At 23.4% G+C, this 19,604-nt stretch overlaps 2 protein-coding genes across 2 annotated transcripts; both read right to left on the reverse strand.

Moving 5' to 3' along the window:
* Nucleotides 1-2,737: 2,737 nt before the first annotated feature.
* LOC110614162 (S-adenosyl-L-methionine:benzoic acid/salicylic acid carboxyl methyltransferase 1-like) lies at nucleotides 2,738-4,179 on the reverse strand. Its single transcript, XM_043956275.1, has 4 exons — nucleotides 4,075-4,179; nucleotides 3,556-3,969; nucleotides 3,247-3,483; nucleotides 2,738-3,174 (listed from the first exon to the last, which is right to left on the reverse strand). Exons 1-4 carry the CDS (start codon nucleotides 4,147-4,149, stop codon nucleotides 2,815-2,817), a joined length of 1,086 nt encoding a protein of 361 aa, XP_043812210.1. The 5' UTR covers nucleotides 4,150-4,179; the 3' UTR covers nucleotides 2,738-2,814.
* A 3,450-nt stretch (nucleotides 4,180-7,629) lies between these two features.
* On the reverse strand, nucleotides 7,630-8,686 carry LOC110613232. The gene has a single exon (XM_021754255.2). It carries the CDS (start codon nucleotides 8,390-8,392, stop codon nucleotides 7,709-7,711), a length of 684 nt encoding a protein of 227 aa, XP_021609947.2. The 5' UTR covers nucleotides 8,393-8,686; the 3' UTR covers nucleotides 7,630-7,708.
* Nucleotides 8,687-19,604: the final 10,918 nt, after the last annotated feature.

Below are 19,604 nucleotides of genomic sequence, written 5' to 3' on the forward strand. Positions count from 1 at the left end.
TCTTCTGGAGTTCTGATCTCGACTTAAGTTTAGCCTCAACACTTGGGGCATCCATCTGAAAGTGACAGAAGTAGCCTGCTGATGATTTATGTGAACTCTGTTCATGACTCGTCAAAACGTTGATGCTATTTCTTTCAACTAAATCATCCTTAATGCAGCTCATTGATGTGCCAAATCCAAAACTAAGCTGTTAAAGCAATTCTAATATTACATTCCTAATCCCCAATTGCTAGTTGCTGTTTCTTACATATGGAACGAGATTCACGTCTGCCTATGAGATTTGCCAAACCCATCAAAACACCGAATTTAATTGCACCAGATGAGGGAAAATGTTACTTTTAGGCCCAGTTTGGTTAGGTATAAGTTAACTTGGGAACTTCAACTTCTCATAAAGTAATACATTCAGTTTGGTTGGTATTTGTGACTTAAACTTTTCAGAAATTCAAAGAAACTATCTGTACTTCCTCCAAAGTAACTTACATATATGGGAATAAGTTACTTCTTGGAAGTATTTACCTATTACTTCTTGAGAAGTAGACATTTTAAAAAATAGGGTTTGAACCAAATAGGGATCAGTGGTCCAGTATGTACAGTACTCTGCTAAATATTAGCAGATCCCTTGGATGAAATTTCCTGATCATTTGCTCTTTTCAGTTTCAGATTTCTCAAGGGTCCATTTTTGTCGTGGAACCTATACTCGGTCACAGGAATGTGTATACCAAATTCGTACTTCTCTTTGAGATAAAACTTCCATTTCAATTTATCAATTAAAGCTTCAGGTAATTTCTTGGTTTTGTGCTAAGGGAACAGAAACCTTATTAGTCTCTCTGCATGCCAGCATGTAGGGTGGGATTATGGGTTCACGATTTGGTCGGAGCTCACTTGGGATAATTGCCCTGACAATGGAACAAAGAAGCATGGCCGTGGCCACTGTAGAGGCCGCCGCAGAGATTTTAACGTTGGAACGTTGGAGGAGGCCACTTTAGTGGTTTTGGGTTCGTGGTTTCTGGGGTTGATCAAAATATAGTAATCAAGAATCTTGAGAATATTGACATCTAAAAGCATAACAACCTTCCTATTTAATTCAGTTCCTTAAATCTTGAGATAATCTCACATGTTAATACAACTGATATTTTTATTTTACATAAATATATTTTAGATTTCTTTTTTAAATGAAATAAATGATGAAATCCATTATAAATTTAAGGATTTTTGTTGAATTTACGATAGCATTTGCTTAATTAGTTAATCATTTATTTATTTCTTCTTAAGAAAAAGTCTTCGTATAATTTGGGATGCACATATAAAGAATACAAAGAATGTCAATTGTACTGCCATGTGGGCTTATATATATTCTCCCAAATTAAAATTTGAAATTAGATAAAAATGAAACCACTTTTTAAAAATTTAAATTATAATATTAAGATCTAAAGAATTGGATTATGTCGTTAAAATTTTTTTTATTTTTTTAATGTCAATAGGTATCTTATTCAAATAAATAAAGGGTGACATAGAGCGAGAAGCGTCCTACACTGACAATAGTAGGACTTGTCATATTCTTATATTAGATTGTTACCTTTTCCAATATCGACAACCTAATTGTACTTGGCTGCAGGCCAGTGTCAATTCACGTTCGAGTCAGAATTGTTGGTTTAGAAGGCTTCAAATTTTGAATTGATTTTAGTTTAAAAGATACCGGTCCAACACGGTCTGAGTTTGCGGTTTTAATTTGGTTATTTTTTATTAGACCAAAAGTTTGAATTTTTTAAAAATAAATTACAATAGTATTAATATTCTATATAATAAAATATAAAACATTAAATTTATAATTAATATACTACAATAACAGTCTAAAATAAATTAATAAGATATAATCACATAATAAAATTTAATAAAGATAATATTTAATTTAACTGATGAAAAAAAAGATTTGAACATTACAGATTCTCAGCTCTGTATTAATACTCGCCTATTAATACTTGCCATTTTAATTACAGGACAAAATTTTATGAAAAATTACAATTAAAAAATATAATTTAATAGGCTTTTATTTTACCTATCGTGAGATCTCCAGTGAAGACGGTATTAGTCAAATTTTAAAAAATTTGATAATCAACTCCATATTTTATTATATAAAAGCTAAAAATTATAGAAATTAATGTACATATTTTTATACAACTATTCTTAAATTCAAAACAATTCATTATATTAGCCATTTTTTTCAATTTAATAATTTGAACTGGTTATAATTTCCGATCATCTCGCTTTTTTTAAGATCGACCAATAATAATATAATTTTATTTTAATCATATAATAATACATTATTTATTTAATTTTTATAATAAAATATAAGGAAACCAAATCAAACAATACAAATTTAGTTATTGAGAAAATAAAAACTGTTCAGGTTTAATGACCTTAATAAATAATTCTGGTCCAATTCATGAACTAAAATTATTTGATCAATTTTAATTTTAGGTATGACGGATTCGTTTCCAATTCGATTTGTATTTTTGTATCGGATTGTGTGAGACCTAATCCCAACCCACTTTATAATATACGGTAAAGGATTATTCATGTAATCAGATCTGTTTTCGATCGCTGGAGGGGTTACGCCAGCGACACCCCCACCCATTCCCTGAAAACGGTGCCTGACATACGCCCCTTTTTTTATCTCTTTCTTTTTTTGTCTTAGTGGGAAAAAAAAAAAGAAGCTAAATACAGAACTCTCTGCCACCAGCAATGTCCATATTTGAAACCAAATTATTTCGTCAGTTTAATGCTGATTCTTATAAAATAAGCTAACATGTAAAATTAAACTTTCTTGGACAAAGAAATAACAATATTAATGTACTGGCAATTGTGGATGTCCCTGTAATGGAGCACATCCTCTTCAAACCTACGAAATAAATCATCCATCATAGCTTCTCCAAAATGGCTGGCCAAAATTGGTTCACCCACAGCTCTTATGCTAGAGGCAAAGATGGCTGCTCTTGCTTTCTTGTCAAGCTCAGGATCAGCTTTCTTAATATAAGCATCCCAGTCCATTTTGAAAGCTTCTAGTCTCTCCAATCTCAAGGATTCTTCTTCCTCTATCACTCTCTTTATCTCTTCTGCTGTTGCAGCATAGTATGGCAGATTAAATTTGTCTAACTTCTCCTTTTCAATTAGGCCCTGCCATGAGTGCATATGTCAGAAAATTGTAAAATTAAAAATTAATCAAGCTAGAATGCCCGAGTTTGATACCTCTAAGGCCATGTCATTGAGTTTTAACCCAACAAATTCCCATATGGTGAGAGGATCATCACTCTTGATGCTGCCCATAGTTGTCAGCACCATCCGACCGCCGGGGATCAACTCTTCCGATCGAAACTTGAGAAACACTCTGAAATCTCCTCGGAATTGTTCCAAGTATGATTTATAAACAGCAGGATTGCTTGTTTTTGCCATGCATATGTTGCCCTCGTTCAACAATTTTGGTGCCTGCAACATAACAGTAACTCTAATTTATGGAGTAAAAATAAGAAGAAGAAGAAGAAGAAGAAGATGAAGAACCTCGGAGAGCCACATGATGGCATAGGAGGAGTGAACAAAATGCAAAGAGTTATCAGGAAACAGCCTAGAATAGAAGGAACCAGGAGCTCCTGCTACAAAGCATCCACCAAATTTGCTTCTTTTCTCATCCCTTAACTTGCTGTAAAAGCTTGGCCAAGATCTAAACAAAGTGTTAAAATCATTTCCAGGCAAGTCGTTCAAGAAAGCTTGCAAAGAAGGTGGTGGCTGCTGCTTTGATTTGTGGGATTCTGCAGCTTTTATCATGACATCTATAATTTGAGATAACACTAGAAAAGCATTGCGTCCTGAAGAGCAACCCAGATCTGCCATTATCAAACAATCTGGGAACTTGTTGCAATATAGTTCCGACAGGCTTTCTTCTAGTATGGGCTTAACCATTGATATCACTGTTTTCTGAAAGAGAAAAAAAAAAAAAAAAAGTAGCAGCATGTGATTTTATATATATATATATATATATGAATTAAAAAAAAGAAAGAAATTAATAAGAGCAATTCTGACTTGAAGATTAGAGTTGCTTGCATAGCTTTTTTCTCCAACTCCTCCATTCATGTGAAGGACTTGCTCCAACTCCATTGATTGATTCAAATGTTTTTCTTCTTCTTGTTGTGCACAGCAACTGGTTGTGTATATATGGCTATTTTTTCAATTAAACGTTGGTGAGGCTGTAAGGTACCCAACATTCTTGTCCTTTTCGTCTTTTCAAGTATATTAAAAAAGATATTTTTTTAAATTTTTTAATAATATTCGTCTTAAAAATATTAATTTTTTTATTAAATATTAAATAATATTTTAAGAGATTTTTTTAAAATAAAATAAAATTATAATAATTAATTTATATATTTTTATAGTGTAAAAAATTAAATAATAATTTTGAAATAATAAAAATAATATGAATAAAAATTATGAAATTTAATAAATTAATAATTAATTTTTTAAATAAAAAATAACAAAATAATAAAAAAAATTTCACTATCATAAAATGAATTATTACCATATTAAATTTCAAAATAAAATAAAGTAAAAAACTTTTAGTTATCTATAAATATTACTATTTTAAAATTATATAAATTAATATAAACAAAATTTATATTTTTTTAATCTATAAAAAAACTAAGATTTAGAAGGCTTCATATTCAACAACTTAAACTGCATTCTTTTAAAACAATATATAATTTCATTTCATTAATAAAATAATTATTAATAATATTAATTATTAAAATTATAATTTTTATTTATTCATTATAAAACATAATTATAGTAATTAATATTAATGTAATTTAAAGAATGAACTTTAATATATTTTTTAGTTGATTAAAGTAATAGTTAATAGACATACTTCAGATGGTTAAAGCCTTTTTTCCATCCTGAGGTGCCGGATCGAATTTTAGTATCAACAAATTCAATCTCTTTTTCTTTGGTGCAGATCGGTTTGACTCGTTTTAATTCGATCAATATTCGAGAGTTGATTTCAAAATATTTATAAAGATACGAAATTAATATGATTCTAAATGGATTAAATTAAAATAATAAAAATTAAATAATTTTTTTTATCAAACTGAAGTTATAAGTTAATCAAATTAAATAAAAAATAAAAAATTGATTTTTTAAAAGACATAAATCTAAATTAGATCAGCCTTCGGTCCTTTTAACAAAATGTAGTAAAAGGAAGAAAAATTCATTAACTCACTCCATAATGTCGCGGACTTAAATTTCCTTTGAATTTGTGTGGTATTTAGTTTAAACGCCTTCAATGTCAAATTAGCTTACAAAATCACTCGATATTATGCAAATCAACAACAAAATTAACGGTACTTATATATTTATAAGTCTTATCAAAATCATGACGATAAGAATTGATAAAAAATTTATGAATAGACTATTTTTTATTAAAAAAATAAAATAATAATTATACATTATAGATAAGCCTTAACAAAAATATAATTAAAAAATTTTAAATTGAGTTCAACTCTTATTAAATAAATAAAATTTATATAAAAATAAAAAAGTATATTATATAAAAGAATATATTAAATCTAATAGAATTATTTTGAGGTTATTTTGATGAATTCAATAAAATAAATAGAACATATGGATCAATCCACCTCCAAAAATTAAATCACATCTGTTCATTCAGAAATGTATATGCAAACTAATATTTTATTTAAATATATGTAAATTGCTGACACTCATAATTTGCGTTCAAAATTTTTTTATCAGAATAGATCCATATTGACTTATAATTTAAAATTAAAAAAATAATATTTAAATTATGACAGCAAATAGAATAATTTTTAAAATATATATATATATTTTTTTAAACTATCATGAATTTCAAATCTATTAGTACTAATGTAAACTCAGGTTGAATCTTTACCTCCGTGCTCTTTCTTTCAAAGCTATTTCATAGTTAAATTTAATCTCGAAATCATTAATTAAGAAATAATATATATTATGTAGGGTTTAATTTTAAATAATTATAAATTTTTATTAAATTTTAAAATTGATATTTCTGTTATATGTATTTATTGTAATACTATTCTAACTGTTGATATTTTAGTTAAAGAATTTATTAAAATAATTGGTGAAATTTTATTAATACAATAAATAATTTTACTTTAAAAAAAAAATAAAACACATTCAAATTTAGATAATTAAGCAGAAGGACATAGACATTAGGAAGCCAGAAAATATGTATTTATAAATTGTTTTTTCTCTTTTTTTTTTAAGTTTTAGTAATAAATTATAAAATTATTTATGCTTTATCATTATAATAAATTGATTTTTATTTTTAATTTTTAAGAAATTGAATATTGAATTGTTAAACTTGAAATCTTCTGTATTAAATTAAATGCATTAATAAATATCTGTAAATTATAATGTTATATTTCAATTATTATTAATATTAATTTTTTATTTAAATAAAGTATATATTAATAAAATATTAAATATTTTTTACAATTTATTATTATTTAAATACAAAAGTTTAAAATTATGCTTTTTCACACAGTAAAATGTTTTACTAAATTGTTAAACTTCCTATATAATTATACTCCATAGTTTTACAAAAAAAAATTATTGAAATTTTCAAATAATAAATCATAATAGAAACTCTTCCAACATGATTTTCAAGAAAAAAAATGCAATAAAAAATTACTTTAATTTTATAGTATGTAATATAATTTAAAAACAATTTTATAATAAAATTAAGATTACATAAATTTTTTTAAAATTAGACATTCCAAATAAAAATATTAAATTTAAAATTAGATAAACTTTAATATTTTCTAAATAATATATTTAATAAAGATTTTAACAATAATGCCAAAAAATACCAAATAATTCGACCAGATAAAGCAGAATATGATATTTATAGCAAAATAAAAAAAAAAAGGGAAAAATCTACTGGTGATAAAAAGCTGCAAGAATATGTTGTAAGCAGTGTGGGAATTCAGAGTTAAATTGAGAATATGGCATGAATGAATGAATCCCAGCTCACCATCTACTCACTAATGGAACTTATCCCCTTAGGCCATTTCCTTTGTCTCTGCTTTTATGCTAAAATTTCTCAAAGCACAAAGATGCTGCTCTAGATTGGTCACTGTTCTGCATGGGAGGCCTCACCACTCACCAGTCAAAAATAAAAAATATTGCTTTCTTATTTTGTTTTTGTCCTTTTGATCCAAGTGTTTGGATTCAAAGCAAACGAACCCAGATGGCAATTTCAGAATCTAAGCATTTGAATTTTTTTTTTTGGTGGACATCTAAGTATTTGTTGTTGAATAAACAGAATTTCATACTAACATGGTTTAACTTGTTGGTATTAAGTTATGCCATATCCGTTCAAGGCAACAACTTAGTAATTGCCCTCTGAAAAATTCCCTTATCTGCATACTCCATATCCTCATAATATTATTCTCTAGAAAAATTTTATTGCCATCAATTTGTCTCTGGCATCCATTTGGCTTCGCTGAAAAAGTTACAAAAATCAATCCTTCCCTTCAAAAAAAAGAAAAAAAAAACCTCCAAACATATAAGAGAAGGAAGGAAATAAAGAAGAAGAAGAAGCAGCTGAAAATTTACATTGCATTAATAATCTAGCAATGTACAGAAACTTGGATTTGCTTATATTACTCTAGCCTATAGAGTTTTCCTCATCTTTTCTGAACCTCTTTTGCCTGGCGATGAAAGCTTCCACTGTGCATCTGAACTCCTCGTTGCTCATATTATCCTCAGGATATGAAACTTTCACCCATCCCTCGCCAGAATCTGCACTTCCCCTGCATTTCTCGGTCGCCGACCTCCTCAGTTGTATGCAAGGCTTGTTAATGGTAACCCTGTCTAATTTCTCTGACTGACTTCTCTGATAATTCTTGCTTTCCACAGAAGTACAAGTTGCTTCAGTGACTATACACTCAACACAGGAGCTCTGTTTTTCTCTGTTTCCAGCTTCGTATCGTTGCATGATTTGATTCCTTTCACTCTTTTCAACGAACTCTTCATAAAGATCTGTTCTTGAATTCTTTTCTGAAGGATCTTGACCAGAAAACTGACCTGATTTTGCAAAGAGAGTGATGACTATGGCATTTCCAAGGATGAACACGAAGCGAGGGCTTAAAAGGATGACTGTTATGTCCTTGAAATATTCAGTGGAGTTCTTGACAGCAACTGGGAGTCCAACAGAAAACCTGGAAATCAAGGCCAAAATCAGACATATTTCTATGAACCTGAACAAGTTTGCAAACTTCTGAAGCTGGCGATGCTTCTTCATTGCGTTTTCCTTCTCGACTTTGATGTTGATGATGTTGAAAGAACCCATTTGAATATGGAAATAGAGAATTGAATTCAGTTGTGAGGTGGTGAGAATTTAGGATTTCACTCAAAAGAGGATTCGTAAGCAAGAAAATTATTGGTTGCAGCCATTTCTCTGAATTGAGAAAAGTTAGAAACTATCATGATTATACAAAAAGTGAGAGTATTCTCCCAGGAAACAGAGAAAATGAATCAAAGGGGAAAAGAGAAAATTAGAAACAGAGCCAAACAGGGAAACAGAGTTCTCTCTGTTTTGGCTTGGCTTTTAAGACTGGGAAATGCTACTAGTCTTGTTGAAACAATTTACTTGTGTAGGTAGCTATTTATAGATAGTGGAATATGTTGGGTATTTTTCATTTATTTAATATTTTATTTACCTTTTACTTTTTCTAAAATTTTCTTTATGAAAGAGGTATTATATTCCAAATTCCATCCTTTTGATTTACTGAAAATTTACAAGTAAATGGGTTATTTTGCCAAATTCCCACAACTCCTAAATCCTATTCACCATGCAATGTTTTTTACATAAAATGACAGGCAGAAGAGAAGTGATGAACAAGTAAATTAGCCAAACTGAATTTAATGCTTTGTCGGAAATTATTGCCCCAAATATACCACATTCTTGGAGAATATCCCTGTGGAATATTTGAGGGGTAACAATCTTTTTCTCCAACCACATCCATTCGTTAAAAACAAAATTACATTTTCTGTCATTTAGAACATTTAGACAAATTAATTAATGAAAAAAATATTTTTAAAAGAGAAAGTTATTTTTACACTTTAAAAATTTTATTAAAATAATTTTTAAATTAAAATTAAATTAAAAAAATAAATTATTTTGTTAAAAACTATTTGATGAAAAATATTTTAAAAAATATTTTATAAGAAAATCATCTATTTTTTTTCTTTAATCATAAAATTATTTTTATTGATAATTATATATATATATATATATATATATATATATATATATATATATATATATATATATATATATATATTAAATATATATGTTGTGTAAAATAAATAGAACCTAAAAGAGAATGGATAATGTATTAGTTACTTGAGTTAGTTATTAACAGTTAATTTATGAGAAAAAAATATCTAGGAAAGGATAGTTCTAGAAGTGAAGACAAGGACTTGACTTATATTTACAAGAGTGTGGAGAGGAAAGTTAATCCACAAGTCAATTTCCCAAAGGTCATTAACCTATTTCTTCCAAACTAAGAAATTGCCACATAACCCACCAGCTCTCCAGTTATTCTATGTGCCCCTGTGGATTGGACCCCACCATTAATTTTAATAATAGAGAGACTAGCTTTCTCTGTGTAGCTTTCCTTCTGGATTTATGAATCCCATCTGCCACTTTAATCTTAAAATTTGCTAGGTTTTGCATACTGAAGACAAGTGGTTGTTAATTGGTGTTTGATTGAAATGATTGTGAAATGAAATATTGCCTCTCTTTCACTTTCCTTCAGTGTTCTCTCCTAATAAATCGCATTGCAAAAAAGTGATTAAATCATTATTTTATATTTAACGGTAAAAGCATAAACAATCATAATAATTTATAGTTGCTGCTTTATATTTACTTTTATCACTTTTCATTAAATGCATTATGATATTTTAAAATTTAGAAAATAGATTTTACGGTGTGTGTAAATTTCGCCAGTGATATTTAATCGCTTCTCTGTTACGATGCGTGAGAAATAAGATATTCCTTCCGTTTTATCTTTTTTTCTTTTGTCTACTAATGACGTCTAACCGCTTCTCTATTACAGTATTACATGTCTCTATCATTTAGATTCGTACATACAAACGTGTCAGAGCACCTCAATATACCAGACGGCCATTTAATTCCTCCTAACACACGTGCTGTTAAGACTGCGAAATGACTGGACTAGTTATTCTTACTCACACCATATCTCCGGACTGAATTTTTCATGGGTAGACCCGCGCGGATAGTCAGGTCGGTCCGCCTCTTTTCGCAAAACTAGATCACGCGATGTTGGGCCGACCTCCCTGCCAATGACTTGATGGGCTTTGGGCCCGTATCCTTCTCCAGGGTCAAGCCTCACCTCTTGTGATGAAAGCCCGATGGTCATCATATTACATGCATCATAGTTTTGGATATGTTTTGTAATTTTACAGATACCTAATATTATTGAACCGAAGCTCATCATTTGCTTTAACCTATGCTATTATTGTTGTTAGCTTGTTTTATGAACTTCTTTGCTTGAAAGAAACCTTTTCTTAGCTTATCAAACTAAAATTATTTGAAGACAACACTTTGTTGTTACATCTATCATTGAATTCATAGTCATAATGGGTTGAATTCATTGAACAATACCTTTGAGTTTAGGGTTTTTAGACATAATTTTAATTTTATTAATGATATTTTTACTAAACTCGATAATTATACGATCAATTTCATCCTTATACTTATTAAAAATATTCAATTTAGCCCATGATTTATAATTGCTGAGAGTGTGTTTATCATCAACTAGACAATTGAAATACTCTATGAATATAATTAGAAATTATGAGGTTTAATTTGAATTTATGATAACTAGAATGGTATATGTATTAAGACTAAATTTTGTCAAGTAATTTTAAAGGCCCACAATTTCTTTTTTCTTTTTTTATAATATATTTTATAAACTACTTCATACTAATGAATTAAAGAAAAAATTACTATTTAATTTTTATAATATAAAAAAATTTACTAATTCATCACTCAATTTTAAAAAAATATATTAAAATATTTTTAACGTTTTAAAAAGTAATCTTTTTATTAGTTTTATCAGTTAACTATTATAAAAAAAAATCTAAACTACTTTTAATAAAAAAAATTAATTAGTAAATTTTTAAAAAATTTAAAGTATTAACTAATAAAATTTTTAAAATCATAGAGACTAAATAATAAAATAGTTAATGATAAAATGAATAAAAAAAATTAATTAGTAAATATTTTAAAATATCAAAAATATTTTAATATATATTTTAAGATCAAGAAATATAGAGATTAAGTAGTAATACTACATGTTATTATTGTTAAAATATTATTAATATAGAGTATTTTTATGAAAAAAATATAATTATAAAAAATATAAAATATAAAATTTTTATGGATATTTTCCCATCAAAATATACATAAAACTGATTAAAATATTATTTAACTGTAATTATTAAAACACTCTAAACCTATTGGTAAATGTATTTGAATAAATTTAAGAGAAGTCTTAGATTTTATTTTTCAATCCTCAATTTTCAATTAAAGAAAGAAAAATATAATTATTAAAAGAAATCTCAATAGATTTGGAAATATTAAAATAAGGTATTTAACAATGTGGTTTTGCAATTTCTTGACATGTGCTTATAATTATGCTATTATAAAGACACATATTGTTATTATAAGAAAAGATTCTTAAAATAAGCCACCACATTTGAGAAAAGTAGCATTAATGAAATTATATTTTGAGAATTTTTATTAATTATTTAAAAAAAAAAAAAAACAAAATCATTATCCAATAGCAACTGCAACCTGCGACCTTTGGCCAATTGAAACGACATTACTCAAAAAGTAGCAGAAAACAAGGGGTACTACGAGTATACAGACAAACACACTAGTGATTAAAGAAAAATACATCCACTTGAGAGGCAGAATATGATAAATAAATAAATAAATAAATAAAATTTATTATATATCCCTATATTTTGAAAAATTAATTAAAAAGTAGTTAGTTTCATTAGATGGATTAAATAATAATTAAAAATAAAATAGGGTTTTAAAGGGAGCATCTTTAAATGGAGATGGGTTTGATCTCTGGGCTCCATTTGCTCTGTTTATATGCATAATCAAATTCCAACAGAGACAATGAGAGGGACATGGGTGGGGTTGCAATTTCCCTTTTTAGCCAAAAGGAGTCCTCTCTTAATCAAATGGGTCCTTCCAATTCATATGAAAACTTTTCTAATTTTGAAATGAAAGAGTTTTATTTTAGGGATGATCTTGCATAGTCTTAAAAGTTACATGATATTTAATTAGAAAAAGTATAAAATAATACTTTAAGATTTCACTCATTCAAAATTTATAATTTAATTTATATTAAATTAATATGTTAGGATATAATTTTTAACCATTATTTCTAACTGCGTCTAAAAATTATCATGACTAATAATGCCATACTATATATAATATTTTAAGCGCGATTATATATATATTATTTTAATACAAATTAAACTATGATTTTTGAAGTGAAAAATTAATAAAATTTAATAGTAGATATCTAACTTAATTTTTTAACAGTATGGCTTATAGATATTTGAAATTTTAAAATATAAGAATTACAGTATTATGATTTATGATAATTTACATATCATTTGTTATATTTGATATCTTAGTATTATTTATTTATATTAATATCATGTACAAACTAACATTAAAGAAGTGTTGTTGGATGTGTAATTATTTTAAATTAAAGAAACAAATAATAAAAAATATTTTTAAATAAATAAAATACATCTTTATAATTCCATTCAATGGACCAAATAAACAATATAGAATCTTATGTTAAATCAAAGTAAATAACTTTATCAATAAGTTGTTATTACTAATAATTGAGACCTTTTCTTGCTTGTAAAGGCTTTGGAGATGTGGATAAGGCATCAAACAAACTCATAGCTACTCTATTAATTAATGATTTAGATTTAATGATTTTTTTTAAATTTTTATATGTTATTTTTTAAAAAAATTTAAAATTTAATTAATAAATTAGTATTTACATGTTTTTAGAAACCTATTAAAATCTCATATTAAACCTTTGGATCAAAAAATAGAAACTCATGACATCCATTTATTTTTTAAGTTTTTTTTTTAATTGATGGACCTCAAAGTCCATTTATTTTATTTTATATTTGTAATTTAATAGATTGGAGTATGTTTGATTTGATAGGTCCTCCATGCAAGGAGTGGAAGCTGATAAGATAACACGAGGGCAAGAGATTCTACATGTATAAAAGTATAATATAATTTTCTAAAATATAACAACATAATTAGTAAATATGCTGTTGGTTTTGCTTATATGTACACACGTTGGATTCCTAGATTATTGACTCGGATTCCACTAATTGTGTTTATTCCTTGATTCTCTTCTTCTTTTAAACAATTTTTCCGAAATAGAAATTTCAAATTCAATTTCTTTCCAACTTTATTATTATTATTATTATTGATATAGTTTGGACTTAAATTAATGATTTGGTCGGAATAGAACCGAATTGTGATGGATTAGAATGTACAAGAAAGATAACGTGAGGTGGTGGTGGATGTTCACGGTAATCATTTCAACGTGGTAATTTAATAGGAGAAAGTAGAATGGAATACTTAGAATTTCAGTATTAAAAAATGACGTACCTTATTTTCGTAATTTTTTTCTTTTTATATTATAGAAAATTAAAATAAGTATGATATTTTTCTGATAATCTGACAGTAATTTAACCGTTTGCTAAATACAAGATATTATCCATTATTTATGTAAAAATTTTGCGATCATAAGTATAATAAAAATATATCAAGTCATGTTTGATAACGATAATTTCGCACAGAATTTCACCATATTAAGAAATGAGCGAGTCTTTCAATAATAATTTAAATATTAAGGTGTCCGAATCTTTCTTATTTCATAATAGACTATGTCTTTAGCTCACCAAACCGTTATCACATTAAACTATCTCATGATAATATTTTTGTTATATAGTATCAATTATTTTTATTATTATTATTATAAAAAGAGAAGGGACTCAATTAAGTATAATTACTTAAAGATTTTTATGTATATGTTTTGATAAGATCTCATATTTGTATCTCTCCATAAATTAGTATTTTTTATTTAATATAGTGATCATTAAATCAATAATTTCATATAATTGTAATAATTAAATATTTTTTATATGAAAATAAGAATCTAAAAATTTTGAATGAATTAAAAGTAGAAGAGGAAAAAAAAATCCACTTTGGCTGTTTTCCAACAAGAGTAAAAGAACAAATATAATTCCTAAATTATGATTAGAAAAAAATTATTTCTGATAAAATTTACCATACTTTATAAATATAGTAAGGTAGTTTTAAAAAAAAAAGTACCGCATTTTACAAATATAGTAAGCTAATTTAAAAAAAAAAAATCTAAGTACTGCACTTTATAAATACATCGCTTCTTAAAAGTTTAATAAAATTTATAACTCAATTTTTTTAAAATAATAAATAATTTAATTTTTAAATTTTTTATTTATTAATAAAATATTTATTTTTTTAAATTTAGTGTTAGTCATGTAAAAGAACCACTGACTTTTTTAATTTTTAATATATATTAAAATATTTTATAGAAGTACTATATTAAATATTTTATTTATTATAGAAACCCCTAACTCTTTAAATTTTAAATTCTTTAATTTCTAATTTATATCAAAATATTTATAACAGTTTTATATTAAATATTTTTCATACTTTATAAACTTAATCTTTAACTTCTAAATTTATTAATTTTAAATTTATATCAAATTTTTTTTATTACAATCTTATATTAAATATTATTTTGATATTATTAAAATAATTATTTTTTTATAAAATTTATATTTTTAAAATATAACATATAAATTATTATTATCTAATTATAAATTTTAATGTATAACTCTTCCATTGACTAAATAAAATTTTTAAAATTAAATTGTTTCACATATTATAGCAGTATTCTATTAAATATTTTTATTTTAATTTAAGTGTTTGTACTTTATTTTTATTTTATATATCTTTTTTATTGTAATATATTTAAAAAATATTAATTTTATAAAATTTTTATTGAGTTGTATTAAATTTACTTATTTTAATAAGCTTAAAAAATATTTAATAAATAACTACAATAAAATATTTTGATATAAATTGGAAATTAAGAAATTTAGAAGTCAAGAGGTTGAGTTTATACAATAAAAAAATATTTAATGTAAGATTAGTATAAAATATCTTGATACATATTAAAAATTAAGAAAATTAAAATTAAGGTCCATTATATTTTATTAATAAAATAAAATTTTAAAAATTGAATTATTTATTATTTAAAAAATATTAAAATTAAATTGAAAATTTTATTAAATTTTTAAAGATTATAATCTAATTATATTTTAAAAAATATATATATAAAAAATCTATTACCTTACCGCATAGTTACGGTAAGCTTTGTAAATTTTATTACCTTACCGCATAGTTACATATCTTATTAAATCATTTTTTTATAATTTTTATTTAGATTATTATTAACAAATTTAAAATTTTATGTTCATTGACGAAATTCATTTTTTTTTAAATATATTAAAAGTCTCTCAATTTTATAAAAATGTCAATCAAATATTTTTGTTTAATATTAATGGTATTTTAAAATTTTTTTATAGAAAATTTACTATTTAATTTCTATAAAATAGGAAATTTATTAATTAATTTTTTAATTTTAAAAATTACATTAAAATATCCATGAAATATTAAAAAATATATTCATTAGTACTTTCATTTATTTAGATATTATTAAATTTATTAATTAATCGTTAATTTTATAAAAATATCTATTAATTAGTATTTATATATTAATTATATTTTTAATTTTTTTACAACACTTACTAATTAAAATTTATAGAAAAATTAATTATTATATTTTTAAAATTTCATAAATATTTTAATATATTTTTAAAATTGATTAATTAATTAATGAATTTTACTATATCATAAAAATTAAATAATAATTTTTTTATTTTTATAATATTTAACAATTAAAATTAACATAAAATTAACTAATAAAATTTTAAAAATATTTTAATGTATTTTTAAAATTAAGAGATAAATTAATAAATTTTTTTATATTACAATAATTAAATAATAAATTTTTTATTGTAATATTAATAAAAAAAATTATCATTATTTTTATATGCAAATATTTATAAATTATTTATATTTATATTTTATTATTAAATTAGACATTTTATCACGTATCACACAAATATTAAAATTTTTTATATTACTATCATATAAAATAATATAAAATTATTTTTATAAAATTAATATTTTTATATATTCTCATTTTCTCTTTTATATTTAGATTTCGCACTTAAAACTATGGATTGAATCATAGCATCTTATTTTATTTTTTCTAAATATGTTTCACTATTGAAAAAAAAATGATTTCTCTTTAAATTTAAATGAAAGAATACCAAAAATGATTATTCATCCAACTTTTATAGAGTCGAGTTGGCTTGCGAAAGTTGTAACAGTCATGTATGTATCCTACACTAATGTTAAGAGAACAATAAAAAAAAAATTTCAAAACACGAAATATTTAAAAATAAAGGAAAAAGAGCTGTGTAAAAGAGTCTCTAGTTTTATATAAAATAGAAGTATGAAAATTAATTTTTGTAAAAAATGAAAAAAATTTAAAATTATCACAATAATTAATATAATAAATTATAGTGATTTAGATTTAATTATCCAATATTTATAACCGTTAATTTAAAATATTAGAAATATTAATTTACTTTTATTATACTTTAATTTTTTATGCATATTTATTTTTATAGCTATTTGAATTAGACAAATTTTCGTGTAACAATATTTTATGCAATTAATCTTATAAACTTTTTAATTATTTTATGCTAGTTTTATTACTGTTAATATTTTTTATAATAATTTTAATCGATTATATATATTTATTCTATATAATTATTTATATTAATAAAATAATATATAGTATTTATTAAGATATAATTTTAAAAATTTATTAAATTAATAAATAATACTACTGTGAGATCGTAAAAAAATTGAAAATAATTTATTTTATTATTTAAATATCGGTGGTTATCTAATTTTAATAAATATATTTTTAATATTTTATTTATTATTAAATAAAAATACAATAAAATTTGTTAATAATAAAAATATAATAAAATTTTTATTATAATATTAATAATATATTATATTAAAAATAGTAGTAAATCAAAAGATTACATAATAGTGATAATCAATATAATAAATTATATTTATTATATGAAAAAATTAATAGAAAGAAATCAAAAGATCTTACAATGATAATAAAAATAATAAATTGAATTTAATATTTATATTAATTATTATTTTATATAAAAATATAAAAATTATAAATTTATATATATAAAGTTAATTGTTCACTTGAGTTCAATTTTATATAAATATCATTTTAAATTTTTATTTTTATTATTCAAAATAAAAATATATAACATTAAGTTTTTATATTTTTATTTTTATTATTCGTACGAGGATAAAAATATATAACATCAATTAATTAATAGTGTTGGTTATAATTTACAGTTTATTTATTATTACAAATAAAAATAAAATATATATGTTAAAATTTTTATTTTATTATAATTAATATATTACATTAAAGAGTTACAGAAAATTAATAAGTTACGTAATAATATTAATAATTGAAAATTTAAAAGTTATATATGAATTGTAATAATAGAATAATAAATTGTATTTATTATGAACATATTAATTAATAATATTATTAAATATAAAAATATAAATTAAAATTAAAAATAAAACGTATTAAATGTATTGTACATAATACAAACATACAAATTTAAATGTATCACTTATTATAAATATATAAAATAAACTTAAATATACCACACTTAGACCTATTTTAAAAATCAGCTCTCTTTCTCTCTCTCTATATATAGCAATTTATTTTATTATCTAAATAATTTTTTTATATGATGATTATCTAATTTTAATATATATCTTTTTAACATTCTATTTATTATTAAAATAAAAAATACAATAATTTTTTTAATAATAAAAATACATGAAAATTTTTATTGCAATATTAATAATACAATAATATTAACACTAGAAAGTAAAAAGATGTAATATCAATTAATTAATAGTATTAGTTATAATTATTTTTTATAGTTTATTTATTATTAAAAATAAAAAATATATATATATATTAAAATTTTTTATTTTATTGTAATTATATATTATATTAAAAAGTTAAAAAATTAAAAATTATATATTAATAGTAGCAGTAAAAAATTCAAAAATTATATACAAATTGTAATAATAAAAATAATAAATTATATTTACTATTCAATATATTAATTAATAATATTATTAAAAATAAAACACATATAAATGTACTCACATAGGTATAAATACATAAACTTAAATATATTCTTCGTAAACCTATTTTAAAACTCAATTATATATATAGATACTTACTTTTATATAAAATATTATAATTTTTTTTTATATAAACAGTTTTTAGAAAAGTAAATAATAAAATAAAAATGCAATATTAATAACATAATAATTTTCTTTTTTTTTATCAAATATAAAAGAATAGAAAACTAAAACTAAAACGCGCCCACCTTAACAAGTAAGATGGATCATTTTTTTATTCCATTTCTCAATGGAAGCAAACCATTGAAGAAAAAATTGTCCACATCTAACAGAGATTATTTGAATAACATAGGTAAATGACATCACGAAGAGAAATGCCAAAATAAGTCCCTCAGGTCTTCATCAATGGTCAAATAAATTTAATTTTCTTTTTTTAATAAAATAAAACCTTAAACTTTTTGCATTTAATTAGCATAAACAAAATGCAATATACAAAATATTATTTTTAATAATAATAATAATCCTGTATTTTTCTAGATACGCACATATGATTTACTAATGTGAATATCTGCCAACAATCCATTACTTTCTAAACACACCACAAAAAAAAAATAAAAATAAAAACTATCAATGGAATTTTTTGACGATCCATCGCTTAAAGTCACATCACTAAATTCTTTTTACAAATCTAAAATCCATTAGAAATATTTGCCACAGATTGAAACATTAGTGACAAACTAAATCCATCACAAATGCATAATCCATTTCATGACCAATCAATTACTAATATGTCGAAAATAATTAACGATAAAAAATAGCCAACAAAAATTCATCCAAAATATTAAGAACACTTTGAAAAATGACCGCAAATTCATCGCAAAATTATTTATATTTTTAATAATATTTATTATCACAAACAAAATAATATTTTATTTTTATTTAGAGATTTTCTATATAATTTAAATAATTTGACTAAAAAATATATTTAATATAAATTTAATTTTATTTATAATCATTATACTTT

This window comes from Manihot esculenta, chromosome 4 (genome assembly GCF_001659605.2).
Source record: "Manihot esculenta cultivar AM560-2 chromosome 4, M.esculenta_v8, whole genome shotgun sequence".
In the NCBI taxonomy this organism is placed as follows: Eukaryota; Viridiplantae; Streptophyta; class Magnoliopsida; order Malpighiales; family Euphorbiaceae; genus Manihot; species Manihot esculenta.

What these genes read in the sequence shown, in the direction of transcription:
- LOC110613232 (XM_021754255.2), bottom strand. Translation starts at nt 8,392, where the DNA reads ATGGGTTCTTTCAACATCATCAACATCAAAGTCGAGAAGGAAAACGCA.
- LOC110614162 (XM_043956275.1), bottom strand. Translation starts at nt 4,149, where the DNA reads ATGGAGTTGGAGCAAGTCCTTCACATGAATGGAGGAGTTGGAGAAAAA. An exon ending in CAAGCAACTCTAATCTTCAA is followed by an intron (nt 3,970 to 4,074) that starts GTCAGAATTGCT and finishes TTTCTCTTTCAG; the next exon opens with AAAACAGTGATATCAATGGT. An exon ending in CCATCATGTGGCTCTCCGAG is followed by an intron (nt 3,484 to 3,555) that starts GTTCTTCATCTT and finishes GTTATGTTGCAG; the next exon opens with GCACCAAAATTGTTGAACGA.